The sequence below is a fragment of the Candoia aspera genome, chromosome 4, assembly GCF_035149785.1.
Source record: "Candoia aspera isolate rCanAsp1 chromosome 4, rCanAsp1.hap2, whole genome shotgun sequence".
NCBI classification, from domain to species: domain Eukaryota; kingdom Metazoa; phylum Chordata; class Lepidosauria; order Squamata; family Boidae; genus Candoia; species Candoia aspera.
Window position 1 is genome coordinate 98534196 of NC_086156.1, and position 19923 is coordinate 98554118.

Here is a 19923-nt window from a genome sequence, read left to right on the forward strand (position 1 = left end):
GTTTTGAGTTTGAAAAGGACAGAAAGTTTGATTTAAATGTTAATGTAGTTAAGAATAAATTAATTTGATATAGTTAGATTACTTATGTATTTAATAACTATTTCTTCCACATTAAAATTGACATCTTGATAGCAATTTGGTGTGTGTGTGTGTCACATGTTGTACTCCATTTACCACTTAGGGATCCACTAATAATTAAAGTTTTTTTAAAGATGTATATATAACTTGCAGCAACAGCATTCCTGTTAAATAGACTGAAGCCATGGAGTTTGACAATTATGGTAGCCACAACCCAGTAGACCTGCAGGGTGTCAAGTAAATCGTAGTTGCACTCGACAAAATATGCATTATGCATGGAACTGAACAATGACAAAATGTCATTGGTAACTGAGGAGCAGGAAGTTCAAAATGCCACTTAAGCGTGAATCAAAACCAGCCTGCGAGAGTTAAAATCTCAGATATTCAGGAATGAGGAGGTTCCGGTGTTTAACAACAAAGGGGACAAGTAACCGCAGAATCCTGCTGGCAAAGAGAGGGATGGAATTTCCCATCTCCAAGTTGATACCGTCTGGAAAGACATGCCAGACCCAAGCAGGTGGGTGTGATCCAAAAATAACTAGAGGGAATTACTGGTTGGGGGCTAAATGGGGGAGCAAGTTTTATAGTTTCAATACTCCATTTTGAGTTTCAGCTCCATTTAAAAGAAAAAGAAAAGATAAATGGGGCATGCAAAACCTCCTGTAAATGTATAGATGCAGGAATGTGCTGAAAGATTTTAATTAAAGCCGGTTGGACTGTTTGTATCCCTTTCTGCTTCTAAGAATTTTTAATTCTGTGCCCTCCTCTTTCAAATTCTGCTCCCGACATAAATTAGGGAAAGGAACAGAACATGTTAATACAGATCTGACATCAGTTTGATGATATGAGGTTCTTTGTTTCTTGAAGGCAGTGCTGTAAATGTGAAGAAAATGATTCAGAAACATAAATTGGAGGGAGGGGTGGGAATGAAGAAGAGGTTTGGGGGTGGAAGTAAAGATTTATCAGGGAACAATGTTTTTCCTATTCTGTGTGTTACCATTAACAGAACTAAAGAACTTTTTACCCCTAACTAGAGCTGGCAAGGGCTTCGTTAATGAGATGTTCTGACAACGAAATACGTTAGCAAATTTGGCCTGTGTATTTTCCACAATAATTCCACCAACATGAAGGATAGCATAATATTTATTTATCCTCTGAAGTTTTGGAAAAATGGCTAATAAGAAGAAGAACTAGGAAAATTACTCATTCCTTTAAAAACATAATTTAGCTTGTGGCTTTAAAAAATAGAATAGAAACAAGAATGCTGATATGCTCGGGAATCCAGATTCCATGTCAGGCATTGGATTTGGGTGGAATTCAGGATGACAAAGCACTGATTACAGATATCATAAGCCGGTTTTGTGTTTAAGCATTATCTTGGTTGCCATAGGTGACAAAAGAATTTCGGGCAGATCAACAATCAGGCTGATGGGAAAAGGTTGCTGTCCTCCATTTGTGGTCTGAAGTTAGCATAGAAACTTCTGATTCATTGGAGAAGTTCAGCAAGAAACCCTGAGCTTCAGATTTCTCGTCTGATCCCAGCTGGCCAATAAATTCTTTTGCAGATTTGTAACTTTCATTTACAAGGCTGTTAAGAGAAGTGAGATTCATATTTCCTTTTGCATGTGAAGTAGGCCACTGTGGTTTGTTTGACAAACGTGAATTAGGACAATATGTTACATTAGACGGTGACTAAATACACTTTTGCAAAGAGCTGGAAAAAGAAACGAGGAAGGAAAGAGAAACTTTCAAAGAGGAGAGGTAGATAAAGATTAAAGAATTGACCAAATATGAATTGATCAATTGACTGCTTGGGGTTAAATTTGATACCTTCTGAAAAGCTGAAGACATATGTTTTATCTTTATCCAAAACCAGTTGTTTCAAATAGGGGAATTCACAAGTGCCCCTAAAGCATCCCATTTATAACATAAATCTTCTGGTCTTTTTCAGATTAACATCAGGTTCACAGGGGACCATGTCAGAAGGGGACAGACCTAGAAGTGGCCTGAGCATAGCCAGCAGTACAGCCACCATCTCTTCCGTCTCCATGGGAACAAAGGTGAGGACCTGGAATTGATGGGAACCTTATGAATGAGACATAAAGAGAAGTCAGTGTCTAATTTTTTCCCCCTGAGTCTTGCTGGGCTGTCGTTTTCAAAGAACTTCAAAGTAATTGGCTACCTCATGGATCAAAAACTTGTGCTTTTTAAAAGTACAACAACAGAGCCCCATTCCAAGAAAGGAGAACGCTAAAAACGTGCATAACGATTATTAATCCTCAGACCTTTACTCTTGTCCCCATGTACCATTTGTGGTATCTTGATAGTTCGAAAAGAAAATCTCAGCTTGTGACCTTCTGTTCCTTTAGAAACATAAAGCGCTTTTCAAGGAATAAGGCCACAATATAATAGTCCCATATGCACTTAGGTAAATTTTTAGTGTACTGAGGTCTGCTTATCAGCTCTTTGTTCTTTGCTGCGGTTGTCAGCTCTGCTTTTCACGGACCCGTCTTCAGTCCGCCATTTCTTCCTCCAGAAGTCAGTGGTTCGCTCCATTTTCCTGACAAGCATAGCTACTTATGTTTTTTGATAAATTAATTTTTAAATACAAATTCTTTGTGGTATCATACAATCTATCTAATATTTGGTATAATTTATTCAGATTTGCAGCCAACTACTTGGTTTCATTGATACACAAAACTACATGATGTACATTTAATGATGTTTATTTTATTTTTAAAATATTAATTTCAAGGAAAGTTGGTGTATACACACATCCACTACGACTTTGAAATATTCTGTTCATTTTTTAATGTCTAGAATGAGCCACTTTTGCAAAACGAGTTTACAGGTAGTCCTCACTTAACAACTATTCATTTAGTGATGGTTTGGACTTACGATGGCGCTGGAAAAAACCGATGTATGACCAGTCCTTACACTTATAGTCCTTACACAGTGTCCCCACAGTCATGTGATCACAATTTGGGCACTTGGCAACTGGTTTGCATTTATGACTGTTGTAGCATCCCGAGGTCACTTGATCACCATTTTCAACCTTCCCAGCTGGCTTCTGGCAAGCAAAATCAGTGGGGAACTGCATGATTTGCTTAACAACCATGTGGTTTGCTTAACGACTGTGGTGATTTACTTAATAACCACTGCAAAAAAAGGTCATAAAATGTGGTCATATTTGCTTAATGACCACTTTGCTTAGCAACAAAAATTCCAGGCTCAATTGTGGTTCTTAAGCAAGGACTACCTGTAGTGTAAAAGGAAGAAAATTCCATGTCTGGCCACTTGTACACATCTTTCCCAATACCGATGTATAGACAAATGGATATTTGTAGAGTATTATTAATTCCCTCTTTATTGTTGTAAATCAAGGAGGCCATCTTTAAATCCCCTGCTTCTGTATCTTGTGATATTCTTTTAGACTTCAGTCAACTGTAGCACATTTATTGTGACACAAATTAGTTGGATTAAAGTCTGCTTCATTCTGAAGTCTATGAAAGTTTTACAGAACACTAAAACTTAGTTTTGGCTTGAAGGTGAGGCAAGACTTATGTTGTTGCTCTCCTTTTAGAATTTAAGGCAGTGTTTCTCAGCCTTGGCAACTCTAAGCTGTGTGGACTTCAACTCCGAGAATTCCCCAGCCAGCCAGGCTGCACAGCTACACAGCTTAAAGTTGCCAAGGTTGAGAAACACTGATTTAATGATTTCCGTGACTTCTTTTCTCTTGTAAAATTCCTTCTTTTTCACCCAACCTTTGACTTATTTTTAATACTCCTCTTTCCTCTTATTTCCAAGCTGTCAGTTTGGGATTATAAATTCCTTGAGAGCAGCGAAAACACATGTTTTCTGCTATAGGTCAGAGACAGAGATATGGTTTCCTTAACTGAGGTTTTTGGTTCAATTCTTAGCTTCTCTAGTAAGGCTGGAAATACACTTACTTTGAAACTCTGGAAAGCTATGTTTAATATCAGTAATACTGGGCTAAGTAGATGAATAGTGTAATAGCGTTAATTCAGTAAGTTAATTTTGCACTCATCCATTTGTTTCCCCATAGCCACGCTCAGCCCGGCCTGTCCGGAAGGTGCACACATTTGGGAAGAGAGCAAACTCCATCAAGAGGGACCTTAACTCTCCTGTTGTCATGCGTGGCTGGCTTTATAAACAGGTAAAATATTTGTGAGAAGTGATTCCTTAGCTGGAGGGATGATGGACCTTAAGGGAGAGCCATAGGAAGGAATCTGTGTTAATCCAGGGTCGCCAAAAACCAGAAAGAGTCTGGGAGCACCTCTTGAGACTAACCAATTTTTATTTTAAGGCATAAGCTTTCACAAAATTGGTTAGTCTTAAAAGTGCTACTAGACTGTGACCTATGGGAAGGGAGTTGGATATGGGAGATGTTGGAATGAGACATACATAATTTAGAGGATTGTTTTTTTTATGGTGAAATACAATAGAACCCTACCAAGGAAAAGTTCAGTAGTGATTATGCAGTGAAGAAAGGAGATCTAGATGTATTATAGTGATTTAAATAAAGGAAAAAAGAAAACTAATTAAGAAAAAGAAAGTTCCATATAATAATTATAGGTAATGATATAAAGTTAATTCAGTCTTTTAATTTATGATTAAATCTAGACCAGTGTTTCTCAACATCAGCAACTTTAAGATGTGTGGACTTCAACTTCCAGAATTCCCCAGCCACCATGCTGATCTAGACCATGTAGAAACATATTGCATCATTGTCTTATTTTGGGATGAGACGGAAATAGTAAAAGCAAGGAAAGCTGAGGCCACTGGTTCCCAACAAGATGGCGTGGGGATAGACTTGGTTGTCCCTTAAAAAAAAATAATTCCCCAGAAGGTTGAATCCTGTTGACATTTTCATTTTCACAATGATACATCATTTCTTTGAAGGGCTCTGTGGAGTCAGAAAGACTTTCTGGGAAAGTAGGTGTACTAATGTACTTCAAGTATGAGGGGACAAATGAAGATATTTTGACCAGGGTCTCCTCAAATCAGGATCCTGCTGCCCTCTAATGAAGGGGTGGCCCCTAAATCCCTTTTCTTCTGGCTCTTGAAGCCCCTTCTGAGTACTGTTGTTGAAATGTTGGTTTCCTTCTGTCTTGAGATGGGAAACATGCTAAAACTGTAGCCTAAGTTTTAGATTGGGTTTAACATCATCTAAAAACAAAACAACTCCTCACAATTCCCTTTTAAAACCCCAGGAAAAATGTAAAATTTTGACCATGAGTGTGAAATGGCCCCGATTCACTTGACATCATTGCACAACCATGGTAGACCTGGTCCTTACAAAGAGTTAAAATTAAGCAATCCTATTATAGTAGGTAAAACTTGGACACAGCTTTGTAATAACCGACCACCCTCCCTTTGTGTTTCTTTCAGGATAGCTCTGGGCTCAAACTGTGGAAACGGCGCTGGTTCGTCCTTTCCAATTACTGCCTCTTCTACTACCGAGGTAATCTGGATTTGCCTTGGTTTCTATTTGGGTTGCCTCTGAGATGGAAGCGAAGCCATGGTGGTTTTGGAGGGAGGGCGATTTTGTGGATCAGGTCTGTTGATGCACCAAGAGACAGAGATCAAAGCAACAATCTCCGAGTTCTGGGAACAGGTGCTTAAAAAAGAAGGAGCAGCATTCTTCACCTTGTGTCCACTAGATGAGTTGATAGCTATTATGGGAGTTAATTGCTCCCTAGTACATTCCTCCCACTACAGGTAGTCCTTGCTTAATGACCACAATTGGGACCTGAATTTTGGTTGCAAAGTGAAGCAGTCATTAAGTGAATCTGACCCAATTTTATGACCTTTTTGAGGTGGTTATTAAGTGAAGCACCATGGTCATTAAGCAAACCAAGTAGTTGTTAAGCAAATCACCCAGTTCTCCATTGATTTGGCTTGCCAGAAGCTGGCCAGAAGGTAAAAAATGGTGAGCACATAGCCATGGGATGCTGCGACAGTCATAAATGCGAACTGGTTGACAAGTGCCCAAATTGTGATCACGTGACCATGGGGATGTTGAGACAGTTGTAAGTGGAGGACCGGTTGCAAGTTTTTTTTTTCAGCACTGTTGTAAGTCCAAACCATCACTAAATGAGTGGTTGTTAAGTGAGATTACCGGTAGTACATCTGGACTAGGCTGGGAAAACTGAAGTTCTATGTTTCTTAGATTCACAAGGACTGTGCTGGCATTTCCCTGTACGTGATTACAAGGGAATTAGATTGGGGGAACTAGAATTGTACATAATCCATGTCCGTCTCTTGTCCCCATGTAGTATGGCTACTATATTCTGGCTACAGCAGTAGAGATGGCCACTAGATGGCAGCAAAGTGAATTACTTGTATCTCTTTGCTGCCATTTAGTTTTGCAACCCAAATAACTGTAGCCCTATTATGCTTCTTGCCGTTTTCTAAATCATTGCTTCACAACCATGGCAACTTCCAGATGCTTCCCCAAATTCCTTGGCCAGCGTGGTCATTGCTGGGAATTCTTGTAATTGAACGTCACACATCTGAAAGTCGCCCGCTGTTCTAGATCCTTATGGGTTCGGCATGAAAACACAAGACGATCCTGTAAGCGTGTTCAGTTGAACATACTTTACTCTCGCAGGCCTAGTTGTAGGCAATTTCTTGGCCACTATGAGAACATGAAGCTGATCTAGAGAGGCCTTTGGTTTCACTGAACAGACCCTTCTTCAGAGCCTTTCTTCAGAAGGTACTCTAAATCCAGAGTTAAGCAGGATCCATTTCATATTCCCCCTTCTGAACATCAGGCAATGAGTGGACCATAAAGTAGTGTGCCTGGAGATGAATGGAAGTTGAATTGCCTGGTTAAAGACTTGGGGTCTTTGAGGATCACTTCTGTGACCCAGTTCCCTCAAACAGTCATGCTGGCTGAAAATGGAGACTTGTGACCTAGACATTTGGAGGTCATGAAACTGGGAACGGGGGCTCTGAGGAGGAGCATTGAGAAGCACCCTGAAGTTTCTTTCTGTGGGGTTTTGCGGGGTGTGTTCCAGACAGCCGTGAAGAGATGGTTTTGGGCAGTATCCTCCTCCCCAGCTATGCGATTCGGACAGCGTTCTTCAAGGAGAAGAAGAACCGCCGCTTTGTATTCAAGGTCAGGGGAAAGGTCCTCAGTTATGCTTTGTCCTGCCTGTGAACATGGGACTTCTCGTAATGCCCATAGCCACTGTTCCCTTGGAACCATCACAGAGTGTCACCTTGCCTCAGCTTTAAGCGGCAAAATCTATATGTGACGAATATGGGAGGCTACTTGCCTGTGTTGTTGGCTCATCTGTCTAATATGATGTGTTGATTTAGAATCTTTGAACCTGCTGTTCTCCCATCAAGAAGTTCAAGGGCGTGTGTGCCTCTGACTGCCAGCAAGGCCCTGCTTTGCTTTGGCTTAAAAGCTGCATCATCCAGGATTTCTTGCTCTGCCTGGCAGCAGTCACTCTGCAGGGACTTTCAGGCAGCGGAGAAGAGGTTGCCCCCTCTGCTGTCTAACCCTTTTCCCTAGAGATGCCTGGGATTAAACTTTGGGACTTTTGTATGGAAAGAATGGTCTCTTCCACTAAAGTATTTACTTAATTTGGGGATTATATTGTATGTTAATATAAGAAAGGGCCATGGCAATACCGTGAGAAGTAGGGGAAGATGGAGGCATAATACCAAGAATTGGTGGAAGATGGACAATGTAAATCTAATGCAGGGCCTTTTGTTTTTTTTGGTGCCTCTGAGTTAGTGTTGACTCCTGGCGACTGCCTGGACAAGTTCTTGCAGTGTTCTTGGCAAGGTTTTAGAAGTGCTTACAGAAGCCCCAGTCCTACCTTTAGGACAGTGAAACAACTACATTGGATGGCAGACAGGGACAAATTAGATGCAAGCCCACTTATTGTCCTTCACTGCATCTCAGGCATGAGACTGTCCAGAATGCTTTGCCAGTATGGTTGGCTAGCTTTTTCTAAAGGGTGTCTTCTGAGGGATGAATTGTGAAATAGCCATGTGATGTCTCCTTGCTAAGGCAGCCATGTAACCATCCTACAGAGCATCTCCTTGGAGCACCCCTCAGAAAGATGAAGAACAGCACAGCCACTGCCAAAGAACTGCGTACACAGAAGGAGACAATAGGTCCTCCGGCTGTGAGTCATCTTGAGCTGGTGGCTTTGGAAGCCTGAATTTCTGGGTCCTCTGGCAGAGATGTTCTAAGAGCCATTAGGATGTAGTGTTTCCTTACTTCCCAGATCCATTATTTTACTATAAAGCAGAGTAATGTTATTTGCCAGTAGCTGTACACAAAACCAACAAGTCCACTATCTCCTCTTCTGCTGGTGTTCCAAGTGTCTGTGTATCTTCTGCCCTCTTGAGGATGCTCCAACCATTACAAGGAGCTTCTTTCCCTTCTCTTTTTTCCCCATAGGCTGAACATCCTGGCATGCGAACTTATTATTTCAGTGCAGACACCCAATTGGATATGAATAGCTGGATCAGGGCCATGAACCAGTCAGCTGCTGCTGAGTGCGACTGTGGAAACTAGTAAGGGCTGGGGACAGGGGGGTAGACACACAGCATTGTGGTGGGTTCATTGTCAATTTTATGTAGTCCGGTGTCTGAGGAGTTTGGAGTTGGGGCATAATGTATCATAGAAAGTTCTGGGAAATAGAATCCCTTGAAAAGAGAGTGAATACTATTAAAGTATGAACTGGACAGGAAAAAAGGACAGTGAAGGAATACAAGATTTGCATTTTCTGGGAAAACTGGATTTGTAAGTTATCCTTGTGGAAGAACTGGGAAGGGTCTTGAAGGATCCAGTTGGACAGGACAGCATTTGGTTGAATTGGGAATAATGGGCAATGTTACTGGAGACCTGGAACTCTAATTTGGATTTGTTCCCCCTTCTGCTCCACCTCAGCAACCAAGGGGGTCTCCACAGCCAGTCAGTGTCCACCCACACCAGCTTTGAGGACATCCGGCTCCCCCAGGACAATTATGCCCAAAGCATCGAATCACTGGAAATTGCCCATATCTCAGGGACCCAGGAGGCCCAGGCCTCATCATCTGAGAGCCTCCATTTGCATGACAACCAGAAGGGATCTCCTTCCCTCAAGAGGACTTCTTTATCCAGCTCGCTCAATGGAAGATACTGCCATGAAAGGAAAGAGCAGCCAGAATTGAGGTAAGGAGAAGCAGAACCAATTTCACTGCAGTGGACGCTGTAAGGAGTGGGAAGGACATAGCAGCAGATGGCTGTATGACTTTGGCTCTCCAAAGCCCTGTTGGAACAGGGCTTAATGATCACCGTGATTAACTTTATCTTCTCCTTCATCTTCTCTTGGCAGTTCCCTGTCTTCCCAGACGCATGGATGCCCCTCTCCTATTACTTGCACTAAGTTTTCTTCCCGGCCACCGTCCCCACCACCACCTTCATCTGAGAGTCCACCTCCTTCTTCTCCATCTCGGGCATCTCAGCCTTCCCCTCTGCTTTCCCTGCGTTCCTCCCGTGCCTACTCTCTCCCGGTAACCCCAGCCAAATCCCCACAGATGCCACAGGCTCACTCGCCAGACACACATGCCCATCGGAGCCCTCCACGATCTGCAGTTGCACAAGCTGCCTCCTGTGATGATCTCTCTGTCATGACCTCTCCAAGGACTCTTCTGCATGCCAACACTCCCATGGGGAGGGTAGACATTGCCCCCAACAAATGCCTTCCCAGTAACCCCTATGCTGTTGCATCACCGGCCAACAAAGGCCGCACTCTGACCCCTGCAGACCGGTATGATGTGTTCCCTACTTCTGAAGACTCCTATGACAGGCGCTACGCTCAGAGTCCTCATCCCAGTAGAGTCCGGCCTGTAGGTGAAGAGGGCCTAGCCCCATCAGTGGGGAGACAGCAACAAAACAGAGTAAGTGGAGGTTTCGGCTTCAGTAGGCCCAGCAAATCACTGGAACATCACTCCTCCAGAGGTTAGACTGGCCCTGACCCTCCTGGCCCTTAGGAAGGCTCTGAAGATGTGGCTTTGCCACTGCCCTTGGGGGTCTGGTGGTGGTGGAGAATTTCTTCAGTGGTTGTATTGAATGTGATGTATTGATCGGATTCTGCTGCTGATTGTGGTTACGTTTTGTTTTTTAATGTGTTCTTACTGATGGTTTAGTATGTTTGTATGTTTATTATTATTGATTTGTTTTTGTGTTTTGATGCTGTTTTAATTGAGGTGAGCCGCCCAGAGTCACTTATGTGAGATGGGCTCCTGTACAACTGAATACACAAACGAACAAACAAACTCTGAACTTGGTCAGTAATCTGAATTTGACCTCTCACGAATCTTTCTCTCTGCCAGTTTACAGACCGAGGTTACCTCTCTCCATCAGTTGGGCCATCCCGTTCTTTGGTCATGTCTCGGCTTCATGGCCGACTGGTGAGTATCAGAGAGGCAGAGATATGTACAGGTAGTCCTTGCTTAAGAACCACAATTGGGATCAGAATTTTGGTCGCTAAGCAAAGTGGTCATTAAGCAAATCTGACCCGATTTCATTACCTTTTTTGCGGTGGGCATTAAGTGAATCACCACAGGCATTAAGCAAACCACATGGTTGTTAAGTGAATCACGCAGTTACTCACTGATTTTGCTTGCCAGATGCTGGCTGGGAAGGTCAAAAATGGCAATCACATGACCACAGGATGCTGTGACGGTCATAAATGTGAACCAGTTGCCAAGCGCCAAATCATGATCATGTGACCGTGGGGACATTGTGATGGTTCTAAGTGTGAGGACTGGTCACAAGCCAGTTTTTCCTGCACTGTCGTAAATCCGACCTGTCACTAAACAAATGGTTATTAAGTGAAGATTACCTGTAGCATTTTTCTTTTTCCTGCTCAGTTGGCTGTGCTCCCTCACCCCTGGGCCTAGCCTGCAAAATCTAGATATGCTAGGCCTGGAGTATCACATTTACAGCTAGAATGTGTCCTCCACATTCAACATGTCCAGGTTTCTGTGTGGTTATCTGCATTTTTTTTTAAATGGCATTCTGTGGCTAAGTAATTACAATTCTGCACCAACAAAAGTTCAGTTCTGCAGCCCAGTTGTATAATTGGTATAAATTATGCCAATTAAGCAAAATAGTGGCTTTGATTGTTCTGCAAGAAGCTGATCTTGTCCTTAACCACTTTTGAAATTTCAGCATCAGCATTCAAGAATTCCTTTGTGATCATTGGAGCTAGGAACTTGCCTCCTGTCCAGAATGAAAGCTCAGAGTTTTCTGAAAGACGCATTGTGTATAATGCATACTCAGGTTTTTCTGCACTCCCACAGAATTATGGCATAAATTATGGTTACGCCCATTCCTGGATCGGGAGGCTCTGCTCACTGTCACTCATGCCCTAGTCACCTCCCATTTGGACTTCTCTAGTGCGCTCTACATGGGGCTGCCCTTGAAGAGTATCCCGAAGCTTCAGCTGGTGCAAAACGCAGTGGTACAGGCAGTTACGCGTGCCCCTAGAAGGGTACACGTTACACCTCTGTTCTGTGAGCTGCATTGGTCGCCAGTTTGCTTCTGGGTCCAATTCACGGTGCTGGTTTTGACCTTTAAAGTCCTTCATGGCGTGGGGCTGGGTTATTTGAGGGACCGCCTCTCCCTGATTACATCTGCCCCTCCCATCAGGCCCGGCAGGGAAGGCATCCTGTGGGTCCCGCCTGTCAGGGAGTTACACTTGGCGGTTGCCAGGAGGCGGGCCTTCTCTGCCGTGGCATCCGCCCTGTGGAATCTTCTTCCCCCCGAAGCGAGGTTAGCCCCATCCCACTTAACATTCGGCAAGTCCCTCAAGACCTGGCTCTGTGATCAGGCCTGCGGGAGGATTTTGTGATGGCTCCCTTAATACGGTTAACATCATCCTCTCCCGTTTTGTGTGGTTTTAATGATTGCTTTATATGTATTTATTGGTTGTTTTAACTGAGTGTTGTACGCCGCCCAGAGTCACTTTCTTGTGAGATGGGCGGCTATACAAATATGATCAATCAATCAATCAATCAATCAATCAAACACAGACCTGCTCATAACCTTTCTTGGCTATATTCCTTAATGCTGCCTTCCCTTTTCCTACAGATCAGCCCCCACTCTGCCTCATCAAGCTACCTGCACCTGCCACCCCTTCCTCCTGCGGCCAACCGGCCCACCCCAGGGAAAAGGACATCTTTAGGAATCACGGTCTGTAGATTCGTACTTGGTTCCTCCTCTGTTCTCAACCAACAACACTGTCATCACCATCACCAGCAATGTTAGCTCAAATAATTAACTAGATAATCGTGATATAATATTTATATCCCTCTTTTCTACCACTAAGTTCAGAGTAATAGGTATCAGCCTGTAGCTGGAACCTTTAGTTTCTGGTTGCACAGTAGCTATTTGGGCAGGAACATGAAAAATCAGATGCAAAAGGATTGGGGAGAACTGGGTGACCTTGGGCCAGCCACACTCTCTCAGCCCTAGGAAGGAGGCAATGGCAAACCACTTCTGAAAAACCTTGCCAAGAAAACTGCAGGGACTTGTCCAGGCAGTCAAGAATTGGACATGATTGAATGGATTTTTAAAAAAATAGTGGTATATAAGTATACTTCCCACTGTGTCCCCATTTCACCAAGAGTGGAAGACTGCAATGAATCAGTCTTTCTCTCTCTCTCTCTCTCTGGGAGCAGCATCTCTGGGCTGTGAGGGCTGTGGTCTTGCAAAGCAGAAAAAATGGTGAGTGCAGGTTGCCTGGCTTTTGCGATCAGAATATTTACCTGTAAGCAGGAATGAAGGCTTTCTCTGTGGGCATAGATAGGGAGGAAGGGAATCCTGTTTCCCTATTGTTATGCAGAAAGAGTCTTAAAGTGATTCAGCTAAAACCAATCAGATCCAGCAAAGCAGGCGGGGGGGGGGGCAGGGGGGGGGACAGATAGGAAACCATCTCAGTTGCTGGAGTGGGATGGATGAGTTTGGAGCCAAAAGGTGACATGGCAATTCCAGTTCCAGTTAGAGAATGTATGTATGCATTTTATTTATAGGGCACCCCAATCTCTCACAACTCTGAGTGGCTTACAGAATACATAGCAAAAATACAATAAAAACACCCCCCCCCCAAATCAAAAGTCCAGAAAAACAGCAATACTCATTTAGAATAGTCCAGAGCACCATACAAGGGATCTACCACTCATTCTAACCTGGGGACAGAGCTAGATTTTAGGAGCTCACTTAAATAGGGCCAGGATGATGGTTGTATGAAGATATGCCTGTAGTGTGTAAGTTCCTTTAGCTGCTCTGGGAGCTGCTTGCAAAGAGTGATCCGTTGATGTAGTATATACACTACACTTTCCTATAATTGCTCATTGCCATTACAGTATTTCCCTGGTGTGTGCCCAGTGTGCATAGTCTAAGACCAAAGCTTTCTCTGGCACTATCATCTAAATTGTACAGAACCCGGTGTGCTTTGATCCTCTCTTCAGTCATGGCAATATCAGCGGGACAATTGTCTACAGGGGCAGTTTCTTTCATTGGGATTTCTTCTCGCTGGAGTCAGCAGGAAACAAATCAGTGACACCATCTGACATTCTGTCATTAGCAGGATTAAAAAACTATGGTTTTTTTTAATCGTGGTCCCCTGTGCTGATCCTGTGTTCTGTTCCATCTAATCCAGTGTTTCTCAAACTTGGCCACTTTAAGGTGGGCGGACTTCAACTCCCAGAATTCCCCAGCCAGTGTTGCTGTCTGGGGAATTCTGGGAGTTGAAGTCCACCCATCTTAAAGTTGCCAAGTTTAAGGAACGCTGATCTAATCACTGTACTAATTCCACTGGAGTATCTTTCCTGAATGTCCCATTAGAATAAGCCTGTGGAAGAGGACAGGAATAGAGAACAATTTTCAGCTTAGCTTCACTCCATCTTCGAATTATGTGATGGTCTCAAACGTTTTTCACCAATGAAGCATTTGTCAAAAGCAGATGACCCACAGGCAGTTCTTAAACCCTTATCGCATCACTGTACGGTTCCCAAACAATTATTTAAATTAAAAATAATGATGTTCAAGATCTGGATCATTCTTCTCACAACCCTGCAAGCTGGCTCAATATTATTAATCTTGTACCACTGCTGAGATAATACAACCTAGCAAGATTTTGGCTAAAACCCCATTTGACTGTGTCACTTTTACTCAGTTTCTTTCAGCAAGAGTCGCCATCTGGCTTTAAAACAATTTCTGTCAGGTTCCTTTTCTGAGATACGAATGGTCATAATATGTCAGAATCCTCCTTGATATCAACATCTCCCCACGTGTGAAAATCTAGTCCCTTAGACTAAGGTTTTGCTTAGCCTTCTCCCTGACTGGCTGGGTTTCTTTGTGCAAGGGTTGTACAAAGGTACTCAAAGAAACCTTGCTGGATCCAGGTTTGGGGAAGGTTCTTGTGCCCATGCATAGTGCCCCCTGTTTTGGGACATAGCCGCCAGCTGCCACCTATTCTCCCCTCTACTTGTGGGGCGATAACATGGATGCACTTTGTTGTCTTTCTAGGGCCGAAACCCACTGTGGGAAAGGAGCAGTCATTCTGGCAGGCAGCGGTTTGAAAGTGACACCGATGTATGCATTTCTCTTCTCTTACCAATGGACGATGTTTACTGTTTTGTTTTGCAAATTTCCCTTATTTCTTTACATACCCCTGAAAGAAGTCATCCTTCCCTCTCCCCCAGGCATCTTATAACCAAGCTGAGATTTGAGAAGGGTACAAATAGCCTTGAAACGTAGATTGAATAAAACCAAACTGTTCCCAATGCAGCAGCAGTAAAAAGCACAATTTGAAAAAGAAAAGAAAGAAAACCACAGAGGTTAATTGTAAAATGAAAATGGAGAAATTTATTCCACTGTTGGCCTAAAAACAGGGAGAGGGGTGATTAGGCAGATTTCCCCAGGACCAAATTGCATAAATCTGGTGCCCCCAGTAGATGATCTTAGTTCATCTAAGTTAAGTAATTTTACATGGGCCTAATGGTTCTTTGAGAGCCAGCTTAGTGTAGTGCTTTAGGCACCAGGCTAGAAACCAGGAGACCATGAGTGCTTGTCCCACCTTAGGAACAAAGCCAGCTGGGTGACCGAGCCAGTCACTTTCTCTCAGCCCTAGGAAGGAGGCAATGGCAAACCACTTCTGAAAAACCTTGCCAAGAAAACTGCAGGGAGTAGTCCAGGCAATCACCAGGAGTCAAAACTGACTTGAAGGGATATGCATGCATGCATGCATGTACGCACGCATACACGCACACAGGTTCTTCGGGCATAGACTTAGTAAAAGAGGCATTCTTTTGCTGCATCATTTGGCCACCTGTATCTGCCTTTTGATCTTTGGGCTCTAGGCTCAGGCCTAAAGTTCTGCTCTTACAATATCCCTGATATTCCTCTAATCAGTTTTCCTTCCCGCATGGCCAGACAGCAGGTTCCTTTGCATTGTATGGATAGAGGATAGCTCATTGGGACTGAGTGGAGCAACCCTGGCCTGTGTCCATGCCTTATTACTTTGATCAGCAGAGAAAGCTTTCCACAACATAAAGATCCATTTGTGTTAGTTGGTCAAGCAGCTGGCAGAAGTATCTGATTAATTTGGAACTTTTTGGTGAATTAATATCAGAGGCTAATCAACTGAACTTTGGAATCATGGGTATCATCATAAAGCAAAGGATTTCTTCCATGAGTAGTAAACTTCTCTAGTCTAGCTTCTCTGGATGAGTTGGGGCTGTGACTCCCAATATTCCCACCCAGCCTGTCCAGAAAAGTTGGGAGTGGCAGTCCTTATTGGGGAAACCACAAAATGTTCCTTCAAAGAGTTTTGACTTATAAGCTGAGCCCTTTAAAAATCATGTGCATGTGCACGTGCACCACAGCACCTTCTGAGGGCTTTAATTGGGATCAGTCCATTTTTCTTCTATGCTTTCAGACACTCTTGACAAAATTATGTGGCCAAGACAAGCTGCTTCGAGGCCTGGAAGATGAGACAGGGCAGCTTCGTATTGAAAAGGTATCTAATTCCACTTCCACTGAACAAATCACCATTTGGTTAGCTCTGTTACGTTTGAATATATTGTGTTTGGTGAATCATTCTGGGATCTCCCCTCTTTTTACTATGATGGGATTTAACAGGGCATTTTCTCAGATCTTCTCAGTTGATATCATGACTTTGGGAGCTAGATAGCTGTGTTATAAATGTACTATTTCGTACCAGAAGATGATAATAATGTGGAGTCCTTGGTGCTCTCTGAGCTTGGTTGTTTTCTTGCAGATGTTTCATTGCCCGACTAGGCAACATCTTCAGTGTGAGAAGGGAGTCGGGTTTGCTCTCTGTTTATATACAGTGGCTTGCTCTGCTTGTGTTGGTGGGGGTGTTGTTCTCCCCTTGGTAGTTCCTTGATTAGGCTGTTGTTCCGCTTGGTTGATAGACTGAGTTGGTAGTTCCTTGATTAGAGTATTGTGTACTGCTTGATTGTTGTCTCTTTTGAGTGGTATGTAAATGTTGTTTATCTCCATGTGCCTGTCGATCAACAGACACATAGAGGTAAACAACATTTACATACCATTCAAAAAACCTAAAAAGGAAACAAAAAGACCAGAACACCTCCTTGCCAGCAGTCAACACTCAGATATGCAAAGATTAACACCAGGATTTACGCCAGATAAACAATCAAGCAGTACACAAAGTCCTACTCCCTTCTCGCACTGAAGATGTTGCCTAGTCGGGCAATGAAACATCTGCAAGAAAACAACCAGGCTCAGAGAGCACCACGGTCTCCACAGTTCAATCCTGAACTACAGATATTCTCTTTGAATGGTGATAATAACATTGGCCTTGAGAAGTCTTATGTCTACTGGAGGTGGTTTTATTTAATCATGCATCAAAAATTGATCAGAAGTTCTGTTATCATTATTTGGTTGTTTGCTGCCAAATTTCAGCTGCAAGGTCTTGGGACTGTTTGCCTCCCTATACTAAGTAGTCTGTGATGCTGTCCATTTCTGTGATTCTGCAGGAGGCATTGAAACAAACACTGTGTTGTTGATTCATCAAACTGCAGTGAAAGAAAAGCTATGTTGGGTTGACAGTTCTTGAACTGGATGTGGTATTTTTTCAGGAACGTCTTGAAAAGGCCTTGGAGTTAACACATTTGAGGCTGGAGGAGTGTAAAGGCCAAGATGCCACTGTGGAGAAGATCTGCTATCAGCAAAGACAACTGCAAGATGAACTGGTGCATATCCGTGCCCGACTCTGTGATCTTGCATTGGTGAGTGGTTGCAGTTGCCTGAAACTTGGGTGAAGATATTTTTGTACAAACATCCTAACTAGATCTGCAGATAGATCAATTGGTAGCTGTATACCAGGCCAGGCTGTACCGTTTGATCATCATCTTGTATGGGAAAAGGGAAAAAATACTGTATATCTGTTTTGCCCAGCTGGGAGACATCCAAATGCACTGAATTACAACTCTAATAATTCATCATACTGGCTAGAAATTATGGAGGGGGCTGTGCATCATATCTGGAAGGCACCAAGTCAGGACTGGTAGCTAAATATCTTACAAGTAGGGATTTTGATTCTCCGCCACGGAGCCGGTAATTAAAGTGCAAGCAGAGGGAGTGGCATGGAATGGAGCATTCCACATTGTGACATTCCTGTCTGTCAAGGGAGAGCACCAGTATATTTGGAACAATGTGGCACTATTTGGAGGTTTGCAGAAGGACAAAAAAAAATGCTTTAGGGGAATGGATACCCAAAACAGACTAAGGAGTGGCTGTGGAATGCTGGCAGACTGGAGACAAGGTGGAATATGTGAAAAGCCAGATGGGAGGAGGCACCGAATGGAGACTTTGCTGATCAGGGAATAATCCATGCTGACAAGTTGCTCTCCTATGTGCCTACCTGTGTGCTGGCATGCGTGTGTGTGTAGCCCTACCAGATCTGGGCTGCAAAAATCTAGATGACTGTTAGCCGTCTAGCACAGTGTTTCTCAACCCTGCCAACTTTAAGATGTGTGGACTTCAACTCCCAGAATTCCCCAGCCAGCCATGCTCACTGGGGAATTCTGGGAGTTGAAGTCCGCACATCTTAAAGTTGGCAGGGTTGAGGAACACTGGTCTAGTGGTTGTCCTAATCTTTTGCAGCGCAGATTCAGTAAGACAAATATATCTCATCAGCTTTCTCCCATGTAGCCCAGGTAAGCTGGACCATATCGAACGATTCAGTTATTGTATGAATATATGCTCAGCAGGGAATGTCTGACTAAGTAGCTGAGTCATTGTTTCTGTCCAGGACAGTGACCGAGTGTGGGAGGATTATACGGCCTTGGAAAATGATGTACAGATGCTGAAGGGCTCCTTAGAGCATATCCGGACTTCAGGGCATCCCCAGGTAAATCCTGAATAGGAGGGACAGAGCTTTCTTAGTAGTGGCCCCGAACATATGGCACTCTATTCCAGTTGACACCCACCAGGCTGCAGTGCTAAGTGGGCCATGGCCACCTACTGACATGGGCCTTTGATTGAGTTAACACTTTATTGGGTGACATGATATATAAGTTTTTTCTGGTTTCAGTTATTAATTTAATAATGCAGAATTTGCTGGCTTTTTAATTGTTAAATTTAAAATACTATATATATACTTTAGTTGCCATAGGCCACTGTGGCAGAGTTTCATTGATAAGCCAGCTTTTGAATCTTATTGATAACTAAAACGAATGCATGGAATTAATAAACAACTGATTTGGCATTTTACACCCAGAAAAAAGATAAACCATTCATTTTATACAGCTTATTCTGCATTGTGTTCGGGGTAGGGGGCATGTTTATACAACACACACAGGTATGTTCCTAGTCCAATTTTTAAAAATGAGGACAAAAAGGAGGAGACTCCTGGATGCCCATCCTCAGGGTCCATCCACCCCCCCCTTTATGTTTAGGAACTCCTGTTTCTCTTTGGTGAACTGCTGTCTTAAAGACTAGAAAGCTGCTTTTAAACAATGAAAGAAAAAAAAACTAAAAAAGTGTCAAGGTTTATATGCTTGATATCGACATTCCACATACTGAAAATTCCTATCCATGGAAGAAATACTGTGCAGCTTTGGACACAATTTGCCAAGAAAATGATCTGCCTTACAAACTTAACGGAAGTGTTTGATGGCAGCGCTGCTTTCGCTGAAAGCTTTCGGCTCTCATCCAGGTGGTGGTGATGGGAAGAGGCAGAAGGGTAGGAGGTGTGTCAGTTGGCTCCATGTGTCCAATCAATTTCCTTCCTTTAGGACCAAGCAGCAGCTCAACAGGATTTGTGGAGAATCCATGACATCCTGGCAGGATTGAGATACAGCCCAGCAAACTATCGTACCCTGGAAAACCGAAGATCAGGTGCTTCATGCAGTGAGATCAGCCCTGCACTAGGTGTGAGGGGCAGGGTGGGATATTTCTCTCTTATGGATAGTCAGCATTGCGACCAAGGGGGTTCTTTCCTTATCAGGTACATTCTGTTATAATACCTGGGATTTGTTCCTGGGAATGGTACCCCACCTGTCCACCGATAGATGAACCACTGTTGATTACTCCCCAAAAAATAAAATCAACGATGTGGTTGAGAAGGTAAAGATGCCCTTGAGTCAGTGTGATTCTCAGTTACTAGCTGGACCCAGACCTGCAGATTTTTTTTCATTCTTCTGAGATGGTTTCCAGCTTCCCAGTCTAACTTACAGTCCTGTTACTCCCTGGGGGTCTCCCCTCCAAATACTCTCCAAACCCATCTACGTTTTCCAAGCTGCCATTTCCTGTGACTA

General features: G+C 43.3%; 1 protein-coding gene across 2 annotated transcripts in view; it reads left to right on the forward strand.

The window, feature by feature from the left end:
• Positions 1–19923, forward strand: part of PLEKHA4 (pleckstrin homology domain containing A4) — a 42632-nt gene that overhangs the window by 8800 nt on the left and 13909 nt on the right. For both annotated transcript variants that reach the window (XM_063301150.1, XM_063301151.1), the window contains exons 2-15: positions 2030–2138; positions 4145–4255; positions 5491–5563; positions 7122–7222; positions 8525–8640; positions 9017–9280; positions 9444–10008; positions 10444–10521; positions 12206–12307; positions 14645–14710; positions 16056–16136; positions 17242–17391; positions 18417–18515; positions 19402–19504. In XM_063301150.1, the coding sequence (XP_063157220.1) occupies positions 2055–2138; positions 4145–4255; positions 5491–5563; positions 7122–7222; positions 8525–8640; positions 9017–9280; positions 9444–10008; positions 10444–10521; positions 12206–12307; positions 14645–14710; positions 16056–16136; positions 17242–17391; positions 18417–18515; positions 19402–19504 (1993 nt within the window). In that variant the 5' untranslated portion in view covers positions 2030–2054. The remainder of the gene's footprint in view (positions 1–2029; positions 2139–4144; positions 4256–5490; positions 5564–7121; positions 7223–8524; positions 8641–9016; positions 9281–9443; positions 10009–10443; positions 10522–12205; positions 12308–14644; positions 14711–16055; positions 16137–17241; positions 17392–18416; positions 18516–19401; positions 19505–19923) is intronic.